The 21,214-nt window shown below is 49.1% G+C and overlaps 5 protein-coding genes across 5 annotated transcripts; 3 read left to right on the forward strand and 2 right to left on the reverse strand.

Moving 5' to 3' along the window:
• Positions 1-642: 642 nt before the first annotated feature.
• On the forward strand, positions 643-1,251 carry L3040_004062 (uncharacterized protein; the record flags this gene model as incomplete). Its single annotated transcript, XM_007291640.1, has 2 exons — positions 643-871; positions 962-1,251. The coding sequence occupies 2 exons, from the start codon at positions 643-645 to the stop codon at positions 1,249-1,251; spliced, it is 519 nt and encodes a 172-aa protein (XP_007291702.1).
• A 503-nt stretch (positions 1,252-1,754) lies between these two features.
• On the reverse strand, positions 1,755-6,319 carry L3040_004063 (uncharacterized protein; the record flags this gene model as incomplete). Its single annotated transcript, XM_007291639.2, has 6 exons — positions 1,755-2,005; positions 2,093-2,535; positions 2,581-4,050; positions 4,100-5,772; positions 5,823-6,235; positions 6,307-6,319. The coding sequence occupies 6 exons, from the start codon at positions 6,317-6,319 to the stop codon at positions 1,755-1,757; spliced, it is 4,263 nt and encodes a 1,420-aa protein (XP_007291701.2).
• A 665-nt stretch (positions 6,320-6,984) lies between these two features.
• Positions 6,985-9,104, reverse strand: L3040_004064 (uncharacterized protein; the record flags this gene model as incomplete). Its single annotated transcript, XM_066156654.1, has 6 exons — positions 6,985-7,561; positions 7,629-7,929; positions 7,980-8,061; positions 8,149-8,206; positions 8,386-8,768; positions 8,865-9,104. 6 exons carry the CDS (start codon positions 9,102-9,104, stop codon positions 6,985-6,987), a joined length of 1,641 nt encoding a protein of 546 aa, XP_066012225.1.
• Positions 9,105-12,526: 3,422 nt separating this feature from the next.
• Positions 12,527-14,560, forward strand: L3040_004065 (uncharacterized protein; the record flags this gene model as incomplete). The annotated part of the gene is made up of 1 exon (XM_007291637.2): positions 12,527-14,560. One exon carries the CDS (start codon positions 12,527-12,529, stop codon positions 14,558-14,560), a length of 2,034 nt encoding a protein of 677 aa, XP_007291699.2.
• Positions 14,561-20,109: 5,549 nt separating this feature from the next.
• Positions 20,110-20,726, forward strand: L3040_004066 (uncharacterized protein; the record flags this gene model as incomplete). Its single annotated transcript, XM_066156655.1, has 3 exons — positions 20,110-20,278; positions 20,330-20,402; positions 20,597-20,726. 3 exons carry the CDS (start codon positions 20,110-20,112, stop codon positions 20,724-20,726), a joined length of 372 nt encoding a protein of 123 aa, XP_066012226.1.
• Positions 20,727-21,214: the final 488 nt, after the last annotated feature.

Here is a 21,214-nt window from a genome sequence, read left to right on the forward strand (position 1 = left end):
CGGGATGGGGAATAGAAAGAATCGAGTTCTGAAGTCAATACAACAAATACAACACTGCCCCGACTGGTACAGGAAGAAATCAGCTCGCTTAGCTGATTCGATAGCCTCTGTAAACAAACATATTCGCGACGCATGACCTCTGGAACCCCTCCTATCCATATCATCCCATTCCGTCCCCCTTCGAATCCTGTCACCCTCTTCTCTCATCTAGCGGAAACACGCGGGTAGATCTGACGATCGCTCCCGATCCGAGCTCATTCAGAACGGCTGGGGGAGGACGAGAGATCTTGTGCCCTTAGCACGAGATGACGGGAGCAGTATATCCTCGCCTCGCACCACCGGCGTAAACAATGTAGGTAGGTACCCACCCGTCTCCCCAATGTATGTCAAGCTTGCATACTGTCAATCAGTAAGTAAGTACCTGGGAGAGCATGTTGGAAATCGAGCCAAGTGTAACGACGTCGATGAGGACAACCATTCTATCCGTATATATACATATGATGCATACATATCTGTTTTCCAGATAAAAGGACTCTTCTTAATTGACCAACCGGCGATATCAAACCACTTCACTCTCAAGACCCCAGGCCAGCGAGAAAAGAAATTCCAAGCGTGAACCAGGCTCAGCTTGCTTCACCAACCATGCATCTCCTCATGCTCTGCATCCGCCTCGGCGCAGCCGCTGCTCTGTCATCCCAAGTCCTAGCCATACGCACCACCAAACCGCACACCACGAAATCGCACACCACGAAATCCCACTCGGCGAAAAACCCCTATACAGAACCCATCCGCGTCTTGACAATCACCTCCGACCCGAAATCCCCGACAGGCACAAGCTCGGCATCAGCCAGCTTCCCTACCACAACTAACAGTAAGGCCTTCCTTCTTACTCTCCCCCTCTCTCCCCCATCTCATCTCATACTCATATAAACTAACCCTCCACCCCCCTCCTACCCCCCAGCCTACGCCCACGGCAACCCCCTCTGCGCCATCCCGGGCTTCACCCTCGTGCCCGGCTCCTACAACGAGACGATCCAGCAGGCCTCGGGCTCCACCCTCAAGTGCTGCCTCGCCGCGTGCGTGGCCGACGACGGCGACTTCGCCACCGGCAGGTACAAGTGCATGAGCATCGCCTTCAACGCCCGCTACGGCGAGTGTCTGTTCTTTGACGCCTTCGTCGAGGATACCCAGCTGGAGATCGATGCCAGTAGCGAGTTTGTGCATTATGATTTGCCGTGTGAGGTTGAGTGATGGAGGGTTGGATGGGAAGTGGAAGAATTGGTGCTGGGTAGGGTGTGTTATGTTGTATTGTATCATATTGTGTCGTGGTTGGAAAAGAAGGGAAGGAAAGGAAGCAGGCCTCTCCCGCTTGACGAGAACCTGCCGATTTGTAGCCAACAGCATGAAAATATCCGTATGCAATTTTGACCTAATTCTGCGCGTGAAAATATCATGCAACCTCATTAGCAAAATTAAGGCCAACAGCGAGTGCCGACTTGCACAATAAACGCGACCAACAGCGCTGCAAAGAATGCCCTTAATTGTGGAGATAAAGACTTGCCCAACTTATGCAACGAAAAGATTGGTTGGCAGAAATGTGCGATTTCTGATGCAGGAGCAAGAGATAAACCCAGCGCCATGTATATGCTCGCTCTCCAAAGACCTGACCAATGCGCCCTACCAGTGTATCCGACGAGGACAAACACCATGATAACTCACATAGCTAATCCAAATTTCCAGCCAGCCATGTAAAGCTATTGATCCAACCCATCCAGCTCCACTAGATGCATTACCGCCTCCACGACTTCATTCCCCGCCAGATCCAATTCCGGCTCGTCAATCTTACGTGCGAGTACATCGTCGAGCATACCTCTCAGTCTGCTGACCAAGACCCCGATTCGAGCCCAGCCTCGCAGTCGCAACCAGCCGTCGACGATGAGACCACGGCCAAGGGTATCGAGATTGATGGGGCCGGAGAAGAGCAGGGCCGTGTAAGCGTTGAATGCTGTTACTGAAGTCAGTCTGGAACCCCCTTTGAAATTCGAGGAACGAAAGCAGGGGTAGGTGACAAGAAGAGAGGAGGGGAACACACGGGTCAAGTCCCGAATAAAAACCTTGCTCGTGGCCATCTTGTTGAAATAACTCATATAGACACTGTTTCCGGGAAATCCCTGTGCATCGAAAATTGTCGAGCTGGGATGCACGAACACCCGTCCATTTTCTTGATTAAAGTACTTTATCGTCTTCGCTTCGGGGTCGAGCTCTACTGCCCCCGAAACGGAAGCCGCAAATTTCTTGTCTGGGAAATCGATTCGAGCTATTTGGGGGTTGAAAGCGCCGGCGCAGAGTGAGCGCAGGAGAGAGGTGTTGGAGGAGTACTTGTTGAGCGACGCAAGAGCGGCGGGAGAGTTGGGAATAAATGAGAGCTCGCGAAGCGAGCTCAGGTATTGACTCCGGTTGGAAGAGATGTCGTTGAGTGTTTGGTAGGAGAGGTAGTTGTCAGAGCACCAGCCACGGATTTCTCCTTGCCGTATGCTGGAGGTGTCAACAAAAGCTGTTGATTAGGAAGGGGGTGCATACCTTCTGTTGCTAACCATCTCATCCCATTGCTCAAATGCTTTGAGATCTCCGATCAAGTCGCCTTGATTTCTCGCAAACTTGGCTCTCGCGGCCTTGGCTTCCTCTCGCTTATCTTGGGGGGATACGAAAGGAGACTTGACCGTGAGAATGGCAGCAATAGTGACACAGGCGTCTAGACAGCCGAACATGGCCCCATATACCATGAGCTTTCCGCATCGAAGATCCGCTGGAATCATCGACAGATGTCGACCAAGCGCCGTCAAGTCTTCGCCATCCAGAGCCCCCATTCTGCCCAACAGGTCCATCGCACCATCAACAGCCATGCTTTCAGGTGGTGTCAACGCACTCGCCAGGAATGCGCCAACCTCCTTGATCCCCATGGCACGAACAGAGAGACAGAGTTGTTCCAACGGTACTCGGCGGATCTCGGGCTCAGGCCGCTCCATCATCTTGGTCATCTCTGCGTTACGAGTGTACAGCTTGTAGCACTTGCCGGCTTGGACACGACCAGCTCGACCGCGACGTTGCTTGCATGCCGCACGCGAGGCCCAGACTTCCTCGAGCTTTCGCATGTTGTTCTGCGGGTCGTAGCTTGTCTCTTTCACCCTGCCAGAATCAATCACTGCAACGATATCGTCGATAGTGATTGAAGTTTCTGCAACGTTGGTTGCAACCACGACCTTCCTCTTCCCAAATGGGGCGTGAGGAAATACGCGACGTTGATCGGCAGACTGTAGAGAAGCATGCAGAGGCAGCACATGCAGATTCGGTATGGAGCGCAAAGCATCAATACTCCTGCTGATCTCAACAACACCGGGCATGAAGATGAGAATACCACCGTCTTGTTTCAGATGTGAAAGCTCCGCGTCAATCTCCCTGACTGTCTGTGTGATTAGATCGTAGTTGATCCTCATGCCGATGCTTTGGATAGCAGCTGCTACATCTGAGTCCATCCCGGCAGTCTCGGCATCCTCATCATCTCTCCTGCCTCCACGGCCTGCATTGAAGCCAGTCATTTGAATCACATCATCGAGGTAGTAGTCTTCAACGGGATAGGTTCGTCCACTGATCTCGACTCGGCCAACCTTGCCATTCGCTTTGAAGTAGTCTTCAAATACGCCAGCATCCAAGGTTGCGCTCATCAAAATCAGCTTCAAATCTTTCCGCTTTTTCAAGACGTCTCTCAAGAGGACTAGCAAGAAGTCTGTATCCAGACTTCGCTCGTGGACCTCATCGATGATGACATGGCTAACGTCTGCCAGACTGGCCACTACATCCTCGCTACTGCCTCCCGATGTCTGCAATCTTCTAAGCAATACACCTGTGGTGACAAAAGTGATTTTGGTATTCGGGGTTGTCTTGGACTCGCCTCGGATGATGTAACCAACCTCTTGACCGACTGGAGAATTTCGCTCCTCGCTGACACGATCGGCGAGACCGAGCGCAGAGATTCGACGTGGCTGTGTACAACTGAAGGAGGTTAATTGAGTCTGTATCCGGAACAAAAGACCTGGCTTACATAATCTTCGCAGAGTCTCCCAAACAGTTCTGATATAGATCGTCCAAAACGAACTGCGCCGACTGTGTGGACTTTCCGGAACCAGTCTCCCCAGATATGATTGTGACTTGGTGAGAGTTAACTGTGTCAATAATGACTTCTCGCATCTCCCAAGCGGGCAAAGTCTTCCTCTGCTGTATCCTGGACTGTAGCTTCGGATCGGTTTGCCGCTTGTCCCAATCCTCTTTACTTCTCGGGTTGGCAGTCCAGTTGATAGCTCTCGGGTGTCTTGTAATCCTCTGCCGTTTGCGATGGATAGGACGGACTTCACTTACGGTAGAAGCAGCTGCAGAAATCTCTCGAAGTCTGCCTGGTCTTTCGACGATGCTATACAGATGCTGTTCCAGCCAATCCAGGAGAAAGAAACACATTTGTTCTCCTATAAAGTTATCCACAGCATTGTTTAAGGCTTGCTTCATGATGCTCAAGCGGATGTATGCTGGAAGCGCGGCGTGTACTGAAATGACAGGAACTTTCTGGGGATACTCTGGGGTTCGTCTGATCTGGACCATAGGCTCCACCATGGGATTGCGACCCCTATTGGAAGGCCTGATACTAACCTGACAAACGTCTTTCGACGGGCGAGAGAACCTGTCGCCAAACACCGACTGAAGACTGACCAGCTCCTCCTCCCAAATGGCTTCAGAAGATTCTTTGGACTCTTCCGAATCCCAGGACTCCTCATCTCGAGGAGCTTCAGTGTCCTGGCCACTGGAAATGAGGATGTTTTGCAGAGCTTCTGCAGCCATACCTTCATCCCCCTTTGCGTCGTACATCTGCTTGCAGAGATCAAATGCGTACCCAGATTCGGCTAATCGCTTGATGGCACCCTCTCTCTTTAAATCACTACTACCCATGCTAATTCCAGCCACGTATCCTTCGGGCAGAGCCCATCTGGGCAAGTCGTCTTCCGGGACATGGATGAGAAGCCACTCGAGAGTCTCTTCTCGGTCTTTACACTCCTCCACCGCCTCCTCAACGTGACTCTGCCGGAAATCAAGCGCCTTGAACTCATTGACGATGGAATGTTTCTGGAATTGGGACATCTTGACATCGTTCGGATTCCATATTGCGTATCTTCGAATCAGATTCTCCACATTCGTTCGTGTCCGCTTTCCCATTTCGATTTTGGGGACCCGTACCCAACCTCTATGGATATTGTGCGCTCCTGCGGCGGATCCACCGCTCCCACCACCGGAGTTTCGCAGAGTCAGATTTGAGCCTCCTGGACCTCCTGGGGTGTTGGCGATCTTCTCCCTGGCCTTTTCTCGTTCGGCACGCTTCTTCTCGTTCAAAATCTTTGCATCTTCCCGCTCTCGCAAGGCTGCAAATGGATCTGCCTCGTACATCCATCCACGCCCTTCTTTCACATCCTCTTTCTTTAGCGCCTCGAATTCCCCTTTCCAGAGATCTCGGTAGTCGGGGGGCAACATCATGTGTATATTTCGCATACTGCAAACTCGGAAGAGACCATATGTTGCAGCGAAATGTCGGGCTTCGAGTGCGGTGGGCTTCGCAGCGATGTGTTTGTGGGTCGGCGGAAGTCTGAAAGGCTGAAGCTGTACAAGCTCATGGGTTTTGGTATTCTTCCACTTCAAGATGACCATAGAGGAATAGCCCTCCGGTGTCTTGGACTGTGTCTCGAATCAGCACTGATCCATCGTAGACCTCCTGGACTGCCAACCATTGTGTATTCGGGCTTCTCCCACTTTTGTTTTTGGCAATGCTCTGAGAGCATATTGACCGGTAGTTTGCCAGTCCATGATGCCCCTCCGATAATTTTCTTGACGTCTGGCCGTTGGGGCGCCTCTCCTGCCAATGCAGGTCCATTCTGGCCCGCGATGGCAGTCGTAGACGCTCCAGCAGTCCCAGGAGGAGGTTTCCGTGGTTTGGGCTCCTTGTCGGAGTTGGAGAAGACGATGAAGCTATCGTCGCCGGTTATTGTGGCCGGCGAGGGTTTTTTGCCTGAGCCACCGCCGCTGCCGCCGCCGCCTGGTTTCGAGCCTTTAGGTTGACCCTTCCTCGCCATAGTAAGCCGCAGAATGGTAAAGCGGTCGAGGATGCAAACGCCGTCGAGGGGTGTCGAATCAGCACTGACTAATACAGTAGAGAGAAGATAGCGGGGAGATCCTAAGCTTAGGTAAATACCGGCACTTGAGTGTACTTACAGAATTCACTCATAGCGGGCACGAAAATTTATCCACACGACATATCTCATTCATATTCATATTCATATTCATATTCATATTCATATTCATATTCATATTCATATTCATATTGATCTATTTAGAGGAGCATCATCTTGATTGCAGCGACATATCGCAGACTGGACCCGAGCGCACGAACGTCAGGGCGTGCAGATTGCGCCAGACCCTTATCTATTGCAACTCCTAGCTGAAATGGTCGCAGAAGGACGAGGAAAAGGAAATACACAGAGCATAGAAAGATTCAAGATAATCCTCACAAGCAAAGCGAGGTAATAAAGGAGCCCAAGAGGACCTTGAAGATAAAAGGGAAGAAGAAATGCGCGACGGTATACGGAGGGAGAGGTCGAGAAATACTCTCCACCTCTTCCCCCTTCGGCGTGGTTGAAACCTGGGCCTCAAGGCCTATTCTACTAATATTCAATGTCTACGGTTTCAATCGTACAAATACTAACCCGCAAGTACTACAAAAAGAAGAAAAAGAAAAAAAAAGAAGAAGAAGAAGAAAAAGAAGAAGAAGAAAAAAAAGAAGAAGATGAAGAAGAAAAAGAAAAAGAAAAAGAAAAAGAAAAAGAAAAAGAAAAAGAAAAAGAAAAAGAAAAAGAAAAAGAAAAAGAAAAGAACAGAAGAAAAGCATCGTCTTCAATCTTTCTTCTTCCAGATCATACAACACTTCTTGCACGGCGGCACTCTATTAGGAAGCTCAGCATGGCTCACTACCCTCGAAATCCTCGTTGCCAAAGACACCTTCTCCACCGGCTTTGCCATCTCGTGCGCCCGTCCCATCAACGGCGGGTACGTCCTGGTAAACACCAAAACCGGCTTCCGGTTCCTGATGCGCTCCGTCGTGAGCTCGAGCTCCACCTTGCTCGCCTTCGCCTTCGTCCTCGCCGCGCTGGCTTCGTCTTCATCGAGAATCTTAAACCTGAACATAGCGGCCGGCGTTGCAGGCTGGCTGAATGGCTTCTTCTCCTTCCATATCTCAGCCCAGGACTCGGGCTCTTGGCCCTGCGTATCGTCTGCATAGATGTTGTCGATGGAGCCTCCTCTATCTTCGTCGTCCTCGGCGTCTCGCTCGGCGAGTTTGTAGAAGGCTGAAAGGATGGCGCAGATGGGAATTCCCGCTTCGTACGATGCCTCTTCAAGCAAGTCTCCCGTGACTCGTTCTTTGTACCGTTTATCGTCCGTGATAATGGTTTCCTCCCAATCTTTGGCTTGCCTGAGATTGACATGGGCCATAAAATGTGGTTGGCCCACCGTTTCAGCAGCTCAGCCCTGAACATGACCTTTCCGAAGCGAGTGGATCGTATTTCTTCGGCGATGCGGAGGACGTCGTTCTTAGACTTCTCGGCTTCCTGGTCGATTGCAGGCGCAAGCTGGGCGTTATTGGCAATGCCCAGTGGCGCAGAATGTATACGCTGTGATGGTATTCGACGACGTGGTTCGCATCACTCGGACGCTGGTTTTCGTTTCCAAAGATACGGCGGCATTCGGCTTCGAGCCATGAAGGTTGCTCCGGTACCGGGATTCGGGGTTCATGGTAGAACAAGGCCATCATCCATGACATCCACGATGTGTCCGATTTCACTGTGACTTGTTAGCGGTGGCCTGTAATAGAAGGAATGCGCTATACATACACAATCCTGAAGAGATTCGCGACGTAGCAATAACTTTGCACAATCTTGCTTCGCTATCCGACTCTGCTATTGGATCATCGTTCTAAGACGGCTTGGCCCAAGGCCGAGGAGTCGTGATTGCCCACAGATTTCCCTTGTTGAACTGTATAGTGTCCATAAGCTGGGTTACCATCCAGGCCAGGGTAATGTTTGCAACCGTCATATCGTCGTTGCCGCTCCTAACACCACTGTGGTTTCCAGCGAACTATTTCTAGATCAAGACTTGTCCAGTAGACTCTGCGGGAGGGTTCGATTGAAGGAAACGAACAGCTTTCGCTGCTACCCAAGAGCAAGGGCCTGAACTGCAAGCTTGACATTCGCCGGTGTCGTCCTATTATTCATACGGTATCGTTGAGCAGGGGCTCACCCCTTTGGGAAATGCTTTGGGAGATGCTTTAGCACGGGAATCTCTGCGGCTCCAATTGCAGAGACAGTATCCCACATGGCACAGGCCCGGATCTTGACGTCTGGGACTAGCTCCTCGTAATTCTGGAGCTTCTCGCGCATCTTTTCCAATACCGACCTGTCATCCGCAGGTCCGAGATGTTTCCAGATCTTGAAGAGTTCGCGGAGATGCCGCAGACCGCTTTTGGTCAGGAGGCCGACGTCTTGGACGAATTGGGCGACGCATCTCGCGGCGAAGGCACCTTGTGAGAATCCGATGAGCACAATCTCGTCGTGCTGGTTGGACCTGTTCGTGCAGATGAAGGTGTAAGCTGCTCGGATGGACTTTCCGATTCCTGTGCCGCTCTCGCTATAAGTCAGTCGCGAGGTCGAACCTGTGGTACAAATACATATCGCGAGCGAGGGAGGCTTATTACCTTTCCCAAACATCCCACCCTATACGTTGGCGTTCTTCCACGTTCCGGTTCCCACGCCGCGCACGTAGTATACGATCTGTACCACGTCCTTCATCCCATTCCAGTCGTCGACATCCGCAATGCAACGTGAGATTTTAGCAACGTTGGTAAGCGACTGTCCGTCATCCCCGGCATTCCACGTCCCATCGCAGCACACGATGAGCCTCTTGCTCGGGGTGCTCGAGCGTGCGGTCTCCCATCTTGGCTTCGGCTCTATGTCAATCATGCGGCTCGCCTAGTATCAAACGATCGATCGTGGTACAGATGAGCGTGAAGAGCGGGACTGTGGGAAGTAGTTTTCTGTAATATCTATACACTAGAGTTCTCGGTAAACTCAAAGCTCAAAGATGAATCAATCTTGGAATGCTCAAGAAAGTAGAACAGGGAGAAGCCTGATTGATATATAGTAAGCTAAATCTATGACCCGAACGAACCTGTACACTGTAGAAGCCGCAAAATCATATTCAATGGCTGCGTCCAAACTACGTTGAATGGCTGCATCAGAAATAACATTGAATAGCTGCATATCTGGGTTTTGGGGAGGGTGATACTACCTCCCCCCCAATGAATAAATGTCGGACCCAGTTTAGCTCTAAAAATCGTAGAGCGGTGATTTCTGAATGGCTTAAAGCCCTGCCAACTCCATTGCATAGATAAAGTACTGGCTCAAAGATACTTTTCAAGGCTGAATAAATCCTTATACTGCGTAAGTTGATCGGTTCAAGACCTGGTAAGATCCCTTGCAAAATTATACGTAGTACTTTCGACATGTATTCATACTTAGGGAGAGTACAGAAACCAGCCAACCCAATCAGGATAGTGAAAACTTAACGCAGCACCCACGAACCCTTTCTTTAGTTTTATGCTTACTACTGTACTGGTCCCCTTCCCTGCGGCCTGCGGCTGGTGTGGTGCTGGTGTCGTGCAGATGCAGATGCGGACTGCTGCGCCGTAGGTGAGTGATCTAGTAATACCGAAACGGTTTTAAAACAGATATTAACATTCGATGGATGATGGGGTGTAGAGTGTAAAGAAATCGGATTGCAGTGCTACCACCATTGCGGAGCGAACAGTGGTAGATTTCGATGTTTTATGTGGTACATGGTATAGGGTTGGGTGTGGCATTGGGCATTGGGCATTGGCAAGCCCATTTACTGTACCTAGTGCCGGCACGTCGAAATACTCTTAAGTCGGATTCTTAGGACCCGCAATTGACGTTGAAATAATAAATACTACCGAAGTACCACTACCGGTACTACTACTACCGGTACTACTACTACCGGTACTGTATTACTACGATGGACCCACCTGGTGTAAGCATATTTTGATCGTAAAGCTGACCGCTTATTACTACGTAGATGTGGCAAATTAACGCATATATTGATTTTTGAGTATTTTCTAAGTGCTTTTTATGCATGAATCATTGCTTGATATCGACTTTACTACGAACTATAGTACAAAGAAATAATGAATTCTAAAGGAACTACTTCCCAAGCGTTAGGGTTACAACCCCCTAGTCAAGCCCTAGTAAAAACATACTTCTCGTCTCTTATTCAAGTGAGGGGGATGGAGGGGAGAGGGGATAGTATTACGTAGACCCAGTCGTGACACCCAAAGCCTTAGCTCTAACTCGCTACTTAAAGTATCATCCCAAATATAGAGTCAAATTTACTAAATTTAGGCGTGGCCAGCTATACTCCGTACAGGGCGTTGCGACTCCTTTCCCCAGTTCAAAAAGATCAACGCATGGAAGCATACTACGTACTTACTGCCAGCACGAGTACCTACTCTCTCCAAGTTACAGTCCCCCTTAAGTTTAAATAATTCTAATTCTAATTCTAATTCTAATTCTAATTCTAATTCTAACCGGCATGTTTCGCTTCGGCTTCGCCTCCACTTGCTAATACATACCAGCGCACATACTATGTACTACTGAATTCGTACGTTCCGGGTCACAATTCCGCGTTGCAACCTTACTATTAATCGCGTTAATTATTATACCTCGAATATCAATTGATGAATTGAATATAGATATATTATGAACGGCCTTTGGAGTACTTTCCCTTTTGCTAGGTACTTCTTGCGACTTTCAAGTGGTAGAAGCCATGCTTTCGAAAACCGCCCGCATCACTCGAATTGCTTTGGACGGTACGGTTGAGCAAGAATGCAACAAATGCCACATCTGCAAAGACTAGGGCGTGCACTTCAAATTCAAGACTAGGAATAGAATCGAGAGGATAGGAGAGAGAGAAGAGGGAGGAGGAGAAGAAAGGAGCAAAGATTTGCATTATACGTACGCAAGTCAAAGCATTTCCAAGCTCGCTTTGCGATTACGTAAGCTGCCTGCCATTTACGTCAACGTACTTATTTAGTTCAAGACCTCTCTTGAATATCTGACTAGTAATCGATGTTGCTTTCATGCATACTTTACTATGAACTAATACCGAACTTAGAGTGCATCTGAAAGTTCTACACCGTAGATCCATAAAAGCTTAATAGGATAGAAAATACGGACAAGAGACGAAAAACGCATCTCGTAAAGACGCTGATTGGCATCGGCTCGGCAACCGCAACAGCCGAAAATGTAAGAAAATACTATTATACCTCGTATCCTAAAATACATTCAAAACAAATCCTTCCCGCCGGAGATCGTATCCCAAACGCATTTCCGTATTCTCTATTGGAGCGGTTACCCGTTTCTCTTGGGTAGGGAAACGGGATGTTTTGATTGGTGCGCGAATGTTTTGATTGGTGCGCGTATAATTTACTGCCAACAATGCAGTATTCATAACTGGCGGGGTAGCGGGATAGCTCTAAGAATTCAATCGATCTAAAAGTGCTATTCTACTTGACTGAAACGGGTTATAAACTGATTGCGGTAATTCATCGATGTTGGATTGTAACATCTAGGTCTCTATTACCTACATCAGCGCAGCGTTAGGACGGCTCTTGGGACGGGTTTCTTTCAACGGAACGGACCGAAACGGATTACTCGGTAAACTATTCCTAGTGTTGGAGGCTATGGTGTAATGATCGTCTCTTTCGGAAAAAAAAAAAAGGAAAAAAAAAGGTCAGAGCACTGTTGAAAATGCCTAAACACCTACGTACCTAAATAGTACCTGCCTTTAAGCTCAGTGATCATCGACTCTTGAAACCCGTCCACCTTGCGGTATTAGACTCTTAGCTGTGGCACTGAGTTCCAAAGTAGGACTCTTACGGTTGATATCACATCCCTAGGTGATGTGTGTTCGTAAGACCGAAGAGGGATGCTATTTTAAGTATGTGGAGTGTGGTAGGTGTAGTTGTAGGTAGTAGTAGGTACCGGTAGTAGTGCTAACGTCTAAGCCGGGCTAGTGCGCGGGCCATCCTGCGGTCTATCTTTAGTCTTCAAGTCCTCCATGTGCCTACTCCGGGCGCAGTCCATACCTATTCCCACACTAACTCCATATAATAACTCGGCGCCGAAATCCATCTAATAATATAATGTAATACATGATGATACAGGGCATTGGCGTCATAGAAATTTGGAATACTATGGGGGCATATGAAGTGATCAATGTCCCGGGCTCTGACATGCCAGTCAAAAAGCATCCCTCTACCGGTACCTCAACTAGGTAACTCCTTTCGTTTACTATCTCGCCAAAGACCATGAGGTCCCTATTTCTCTTCCACATCAGTTATGTTAGTCTCGCCCTGGGATCCCTCGACGCAGATGTTTTGATCAAGAAGCACTTTGGCAACGATTTCGCCTGGTTCCAAGATCGCATCCCGCTGTTCGAGTCCAGCTCTTCCATCATCGACGACGTCTACTATTACCGATGGAACCTCTTCCGCGCGCATCAGCGTGATCTCGGCCCAAAGGGTTTCATCTCGACCGAGTTCCTCGACAACGTCGGCTGGCAGACCAACCCATGGGCTTCCCTGAACGATGCGACGGGATTTCACCTGAGAGAGGGCCGCTGGTGTCGGGATCTCCGCTTCAAGCGCGAATATGCCAACTTCATCCTCAGCTCGGACAGCAACAAACATCAGTTCTCCGAGGTCATGGCCGACTCGGTCTGGCAGTCATACCTCGTGGATGGTATTGCGGACGATGCCACTCCCCTCTTGGACGAGATGCAAGCCGTTTACGCTGCGTGGAATGGGAGTTTCACCTTTGGAAGGTTTGACACCGCGAAGGGTCTCTACTGGATCCAGCCCCTGACCGACGCCACGGAGTATACCATCGCGAGCATTGACGCGTCCGGGGGCAAGGACGGCTTCCGCGGCGGCGAGGCATTCCGTCCCACGATCAACTCATACCAGTACGCGAACGCCCTGGCGATCGCCAACATTGCAGAACTGCAAGGCGACGCAGCCCTCGCCAGCGCGTTCCGTTCCCGGGCTACGGCTCTCAAGGCAGGCGTCCAGGAATCTCTGTGGAGCTCGACCCTGGAGCACTTCATCGACCGCTACCATGTCAGCAACGACCATGTCAAGTACTGGGACCCGATCCGTGGCCGTGAGCTCGCGGGATATGTTCCCTGGCTCCACAACCTCCCGGATGACGAGGCACAGTACGGCAAGAGCTGGAGCCATCTCACGAACACCTCGGGCTTCCAAGGCGAGAAGGGACTCCGCACCAACGAGCCCAGCTACGAATTCTACATGCGACAGTATCGCTACGAAGGCACGCACCCCGAGTGTCAATGGAACGGCCCGGCCTGGCCCTACCAGACCGCACAGGTGCTTGGTGCGCTCAGCAACCTCCTGGATCACTACCCATCTTCCAGCGGCGCCGTCTCGAGGGCCGACTACGTCCGGATCCTGACACAGTATGCCCAGCTGCACTACAACCCGAACCGTGACAACATTCTCGACATCGAAGAGGACTACTACCCCGACACGGGCTCTCCGATCGTGGGCCTCGCTCGCTCGCCGCACTACTTCCACTCCAGCTTTGTCGACCTGATCCTCTCCGGCCTGGTAGGCATCCGTCCCCGCGCCGACGACACGCTCGAAGTCCACCCCACCATCGACGACACCATCAAGTACTTCCGGGCCGAGCGCATCCTGTACCACGGACACGACGTCGCCGTCCAGTGGGATGCCGACGGGAGCCAGTACGGACGCCAGGGCCTGATCGTCGAAGTCGACGGACAGGTGCGCGCCTCTTCCGCAAAAGCAGACCGCCTCATCGTCAAAGACGTCGCCCGCCAAGCCCCTCCCCCCGAGTTCAAAAGCCCGATCCCCGTCTCGGTCCAGCTGCAAGCCTCCACGCCGTGGCCCCGCGTCAACGTGTCAGAGGCCGAACAAGACGCTGCGAAGGTACACTCCGCCATCGACGGTCGCGTCTGGTTCTTCCCGGAGAAGCCTCACGGCTGGGACACCCCCGCGGGCGCGGGTGAGGAGATGTGGCTCCAGATCGAGTTCGAGGCCGCCACCCGCACGTCGCGGGCCGAAATTGCATTCTATCAGGATTCCGCTGCGGCAGCGGGCTTCGGCGTGCCGGAAAGCTACCGGGTACAGGCTCATTCCGGTGAGAAATGGGTGGACGTGAGCGGTGCGAAGTACAGCGATGCTGTTGCGAATGGAATCACAGATGCCCTGTGGACGGAGGCGGAGACGAAGATGATCAGGTTGGTATTCACGCCCAAGCCGGGACAGAAAGTCAGGTTGGTTGAGTTCAAGGTCTTTTCGTAGATAGAGACTGGTGTATGCCGCAGAAGTCCTGTATTTAGGCGAAGTTGGAGCTGGACCTAATAGTAGCAAAATGCGTTGAACTAATAATCAATCTTGAAAAAATTCAAGAATATGAACGTCTCTCGGAGTACCTGGTTTTCTTTCATGCTACGCTGTGAATAACTAGTATAGCCATTCATTTATCTGGCTCCAAGTCGTCTGCATGATAAATAAATGATATGCGCGCTCAGCAGCCGGTCTTCGTTCGCCTAGAAGGAAAGGAGAAGGGTAGCCAGAAAGGAAGATAAATAGACCACAGGTAAGAAATATGCAAAAGAAAAGGGAGGAAAAGCAAAGAAGATCGAGAAAATCCAGCTCGTTTTTAATCGACACGCATAGAACAACCTTCCACAGGATATGTATAATTAGCATAACTACATTTCACATATATCGAACTTTAAAGAGAATTACTTATGATATGAAATTGTAACTAGATTTCCGTTCTCTCCCGCTTCACTAGTTCATGTTTCATCGTGGATGCATTTTGTTTTTGTTTCTTCTTGCAGGGATAAAAGCGAGGCCTGCATGAAAGCTGATAACACTAATCCTTCAACCAGTATCAACCAGTATTGCATCACCCTCTTTCTACTTGAATTCTTTGCATGAATAATCTTTTTCTATCGTATAGGAAGCATTCTTTATATAGCCGGACGGGATCGATCGTTCGCTATAGTGCATTCAAATGCGAGATCTTGCTTCGCTGATAATGTCTTGCGGCTGGCTTTCTTACAGAATTTTTCGAAATATAGAATGGCCATTTTCGAGGATATTTTTGACGAGAGGTATAGCCTTCTCAGAGGATGTCCTGGCAGTTCTGAGTACAGAGACGAGCTGGCTTTGGAGGTCGGTAGAGAGAGCATAGTCCAGAGGGTCATTTGTCTTGGAAGTGGAAGGACTGTAGACCGGCCGATCTGCGCTCGCAACGGAGGTTGCATTTAAACACCCGGGATTATCTGCACTGGCCTTTATTTCGGATGCCGACTTCGCCTCTACACAGGACTCGAGTATACGAAGTCCGGCCTCGATTGCCGACTAATCAGCAGAGAATTTCCGTGGTAACAATGAGTTCTGATTTTACTTGACAGAAACCACCCTCCGCGCTCTTATCCCAGAGAAATGCCAGGTCGCCTGCAAGACTGGCCATAAGAATGGGCATCAGAAACATCTCTTGACAATTACCAAGAAGTAATGGTCGCAAAGGAGGCTGCAACCATAGATTTCGAGACCCTATTGTATTGCGAGGTCAACTCCTACTAATACAACCAAATCTCATAAAGCAAGAAGCTCGCGCAGGCCAGATTCGCGAGTAGGTACTCAAACTCGCTGCTCACCGAGCTCGTTCTTCTTCTCTATGTGATCAGCAAGACTGCCGCTGGGGAGGAATGGATAGAGAATGCCACACACAGATGGCCTGTCATCGCCAAGCTTGCAGAACGTGACTCGAATCGGTGCCGGGGCCATCATATAATCGGTTGTCCGTACCCTACAGAGTCGATAGTCGGCGATTCAACGACGACGAAGTTACTGCCGAGAAAGCTGTTTCTCTCCTGCTTTACAGTACGAATGGAACAGTACTATATTTAGTCTGAGCAATAGAATCGACAGGGCTCTGAGCCATTCAGAAACCACCGCTTTAAGTACGATTTGTAAAGCTAAACTGGGTCCGACAACCTAGTTGTACGGTACGGAGGATCATCGTATACCGGTACTTCGTATTTTTTAACCGTTGTTTTTGCTTTCGGTGAGGGGATGGAGAGAACCTTCGTACAACGTACTACCACGTAGTACCACGGTACAGGCGTAACTGTTACACCCTTGAGGATAGGGTAACCAGGGGCTTTCAGGTGGAAACTAATCTTTTGAAGCACCCTCAAGAGTGTAACAATTGCGCCTATACCGTGGTATGTGCGTTCACGTCTTCCGCTCTGTTAAACCCTACCTAATAGCAATCCGGAACGGAAGTTCCTGTAACGATGTATTGCCGACGTGCATAGATATGAATGGATGTTAAGAGATTAGCCAGGCCAGCCTTACGAAGAGCAATTATTTTTTCCTTACTGCATGTACCAGTGATTCTAGGATATACTAGCTATGGTTAGCTGAGCGTAAATGGCAAAATTTTACTATAGATATATTTAGAATGACTTTCGATTCAGGGAGGGCCAAGTGAAACAAAAACTACATACTACGTACTACGTATATTACGTACACCGGCCCCTTATAAGAGTCTAAAAGTCTATTTACTATACTACGTACCGTATATCCTTCACTCTCCTCCCCATGGATACTACGTAGTACTACGATACATGTCGGACCCAGTTTAGGCCCATAAATCATGGAGCGGTGGTTTCTTAATGGCCCAAAGCCCTGTCAACTCCATTGTATAGACTAAATACTGGCTCAAAAATGCTTTTCAAAGCTGAACCCTAATAAATTGATTGGTTTAAGCCCTGGTAAGATCTCTTGCGAAATTATACTTCCGATACGAAAGGATATACACCAGGAGGCCGACTTAAGCGAGCCGACAATTACGTACTGCTCGTATTTTTCATATTACGTAGCGATCAAAAGAATATATGCGATATTGCCGAGCCATCTCGCAGTCACTACTATATAATATGAGCAATTCCTCCATCACTGTACTACTTCATTGTACTACTCAACCATCTTCTTATAAGCTCAACTCGTTCAAACGATTACTTTTATCTACCAACTCTACCATGCGTTTCAATAACAGCCTCTTCTTGCTCGCCTCTTTCCTCGGCGTCGCAACCGCTTTCCGTCGAAGCTGCAGGCCCAATGCTAGTGGCAAACCCGCAGGCACCGGCTTTTATACAATTACAACATCCGACACTTGGGAAAATATCGCGGCTGACTTTTGCAGCTCTGCAGGAGAGTTGAAAGTTATGAACCATGCCACTTCTTTTGAAACAGGAGCCTTTCTCTCAGTTCCTTGCAAAACTCGAAAGCGCGATTGCTCTAGGATCCAGGGCGATAGCGAGGGAAATGGCTACTATACGGTCGTCGCAGGCGACGATTTGGCAAATATTGCGGGAGATTTCTGCACAGATGCCAATACTTTGCAGCAAAAAAACCCTACTACGAGCTCCAATCCCCAAGCTGGCGCGATCCTCGTAGTTCCTTGCGGCTGGAACTAGCTACAATAAAAGCCTCGCTCGCTCGCTCGCTTTGCCCATTGCGGGGCTATGATGCCGGTAGGCATGGGATTGGCGACGGAACGGGTTGTGGGTTGGACTCTACTCTAGAGCTGAGATCTACCGGTATTGGGCAGTTGGACTGCTCTTTTTATTTTCTTTGACAACAGAGTTGAACTCAATGCTTTTCGGAAGGAGGGAAAGAGGTTAGGGGATGGAAACTAGGTCTCTCATTGATAAATGAAAACATGATATCGACAAATCGATTCTCCAAGTGACGTACGTGTTTGTAGATATACTGGGTAATAACACTAGGTCATAGGAGGAAGAAAGTTCTAGAAGTTTCTAGAACTTGTAGTTTCTAGAACTTGTAGTACCGGCATAGGTACCGGTACCAGTGACAAGCCCCCAGGTCCATGCACTGCCTTGGTGACACGTGCACCCTTGAATCGCGGGGGACAGCTTGTGTGTGTCGTGGGGCCAGGACACGTGACAGTATACATCGATCGACCTTCTCACCTTTGATACGAGTCGTTCAGCTGTATGTGGAAAGGATGATATTTCTACTTGTAAGTTCTCCTTGGTGGGAGAAGTCCATGTACTCCCCTAGCGCGCACGTGGGCTTAAGAGGCCTGGTAGCCTCAGGCCACCACAACACCGCTCGGTCGAGGCCTCAAAAAGCTCTGGGCGGCACCCAATTACCCACGGTACAGGCCTAAACAGTACGAAGTACTACGTACGTAGTATTACCGGTAGTACGTAGTATTACCCCTCGAGGGTGCCTCAAAATTCTACTTTCCACTTTAAACCCCATTGGTTACCCGACCCTCGAGGGGTAAGGAATACTACTAGTACGTATTGCGTACTTACGCCTGGGACGTACGTAGTACTACGTCGCAGGCGTAAGTATTACCCCTCGAGGGTAGGCTAACCAGGGGTTTTAAAGTGGAAACTAGACTTTTGAGGCACCCTCGAGGGGTAATACTTAGGCCTGTACCGTGGTAATAGTACCTTCGTCTTCACTGAAACAAATATACTTTTAAAAAGTATTTATAGAACATGCCTATTTTTAGACCCCTTTGCAGTACCGGTAAATGCAGATTTGTTTCGTCTGCGACGAAGTAAGAAGTTTGCTTTAAACGAGTCCATGGCAAGCCGTGCGCGGTGGGCCCAGCAAGATACTGCTTCGCAAATCGAGAAACAGGATGACTCGGCGAGCAGAATCCAGCGTTGTAATACGGAAGCGAGCAATTTGGCTGCTCGAAACTGAAGATTCTGATACTTATATGTAATAATCATTTCTTGCCAATCGGCCACTTTCCGCCGTTGTCCGTTTCTACCGCGCACGGCGTGCCACTTGCCTGGATTCATTTAAATCAGTTTATACCTCGCACGGTATTTGCCTTCAGATTCAATTAGGCATTCTTTCGATACTCTGATCTGCTCCAAAACCCGTTTGATTAATACGAAGAAGATTAATCTATCCAGAGTTCGAGTATAACGGGGACAGGGCGGAGAAACAGCTCAGACGAAATGTACCGGTACTCTCCCCCCCCATGAATAAATGTCGAAAGTATAATTTCGCAAGGGGATCTTACCAAGGCTTAAACCAATCAACTTATAAGGATTCAGCTTTGGAAAGTATCTTTGAGCCAGTATTTAGTCTATACAGTGGAATTGACAGGGCTTTGAGCCATTAAGAAACCACCGCTCTATGATTTATGGGCCTAAACTGGGTCCGACATTTATTCATGGGGGGGGGAGAGTAGTAGTACTACGTAGTAGTAGTAGTACTACGTCGCAGGCGTAAGTATTACCCCTCGAGAGTAGGGAAAACAGGGGGTTTAAAGTGGAAACTAAACTTTTGAGGCACCCTCGAGGGGTAATACTTAGGCCTGTACCGTGGGTAGATTGTACTACGTCGCAGGCGTAAGTATTACCCCTCGAGGGTACGGAAAACAGGGGTTTTAAAGTGGAAACTAAACTTTTAAGGCACCCTCGAGGGGTAATACTTAGGCCTGTACCGTGGTATATCGTTACTCTCCCCTTGAATAAATGTCGAAAGTATAATTTCGCAAGGGATCCTACCAGGGCTTAAACCAATCAACTTATAAGGATTCAGCTTTGAAAAGTATCTTTGAGCCAGTATTTAGTCTATACAGTGGAGTTGACAAGGCTTTGAGCCATTAAGAAACCACCGCTCTATGATTTATGGGCCTAAACTGGGCCCGAAATTTATTCATGGGGAGAGTATAAAGCCCGCGCGAGCAACCAGAATCATAATAATCCATCCATTCCTCGCCTCTTGGAAGACCATACCACACCATACCATACCATTTTACAACATCTCTCAATATGATTTTTACCAACAGTATCTACGCAGCTCTGCTCGCCGCCTCTGCCGTGACAGCAGCACCTTCCCCTGGCCCTCCAAGGAACCCTGAGGACCCGATGGACGTCCTGCTTTGCGAGGATCCCGCTTACCACAAATGCCAGTATGTCCCTATAGTTTTTCACCAGTGCAGTAAGATTTCCCTTCCCAACCTCTTTGAAATCGTCGCTCACGAATCTCAAGTCAATGTTCCGGCTGAACTCCAGGATAAAATTTCCTCTCTCGATACCTGGGGCTACAGTTGCACCTTCTATGAGTAAGTCATGGTTTTGTTTTCTACTTATTACCCTACCACACCTCCTTCCAACACCCCAGATCTACCGCATATCAGCTTCCACTGGCACGGCGATACGAGCCAACGCCGCCAATTGCTTCTGCGCTGCCCTTAAGGTCAAGCACTCATATATAAGGGGGGACGGTGATTCAAGTATACACAGCTGACCAAAACAGTGATGGCAATTGCTCTGCCATTAAGGGATTGAGCAGATCCGCTGATTATAGAGGCTCTTGTGGAGAATTGTCGCTCCGCCCCTCCATATACTTCCTCAACGATGCCATCTCCTCTTTCAAATGCGTCTAAGCCGCTTTTAGCTCATGCTCGAGCTCCGCCGCATGGTTTCTTAAAGAACAGAAGATCCTCTGACCAATCTGGATTGGGTCAGCTAGCGGCCAGACCTTGATGGTGCTGGTTTCGTCAAAAGAATCATCTCTATGTACTTCGTATACCTAAACAGCAGCGTTAGCCATATACATTTATTAACGGTGTTCCAAGTATAATTTCCACTTCTCGTGCTGCGGTTATAGAAAGTATAGCCACGTAAGAGTAGGAGAAGAGGATGATGATTGATTTATTAAAAGTATCGGTACATCAATACCTATCGACCTTTATAATTGCACCTGTTACAACGCTTAGAATTAGTTTTGCTAAAAAGTTTATGCATCCCGTCTTATTTTGCTGCATAGGTTTTGCGTTTCAAGTGCGATAATTTAATAACCTTGCACATGACGAACTGATGAATTCCGACCTTGGAATACACAGTGAGGAAGAGGAAACAGGAAGCTCGAAGG

Source organism: Drepanopeziza brunnea (genome assembly GCF_022702325.1).
Source record: "Drepanopeziza brunnea f. sp. 'multigermtubi' strain 214-2 chromosome Unknown ctg5, whole genome shotgun sequence".
NCBI classification, from domain to species: domain Eukaryota; kingdom Fungi; phylum Ascomycota; class Leotiomycetes; order Helotiales; family Drepanopezizaceae; genus Drepanopeziza; species Drepanopeziza brunnea.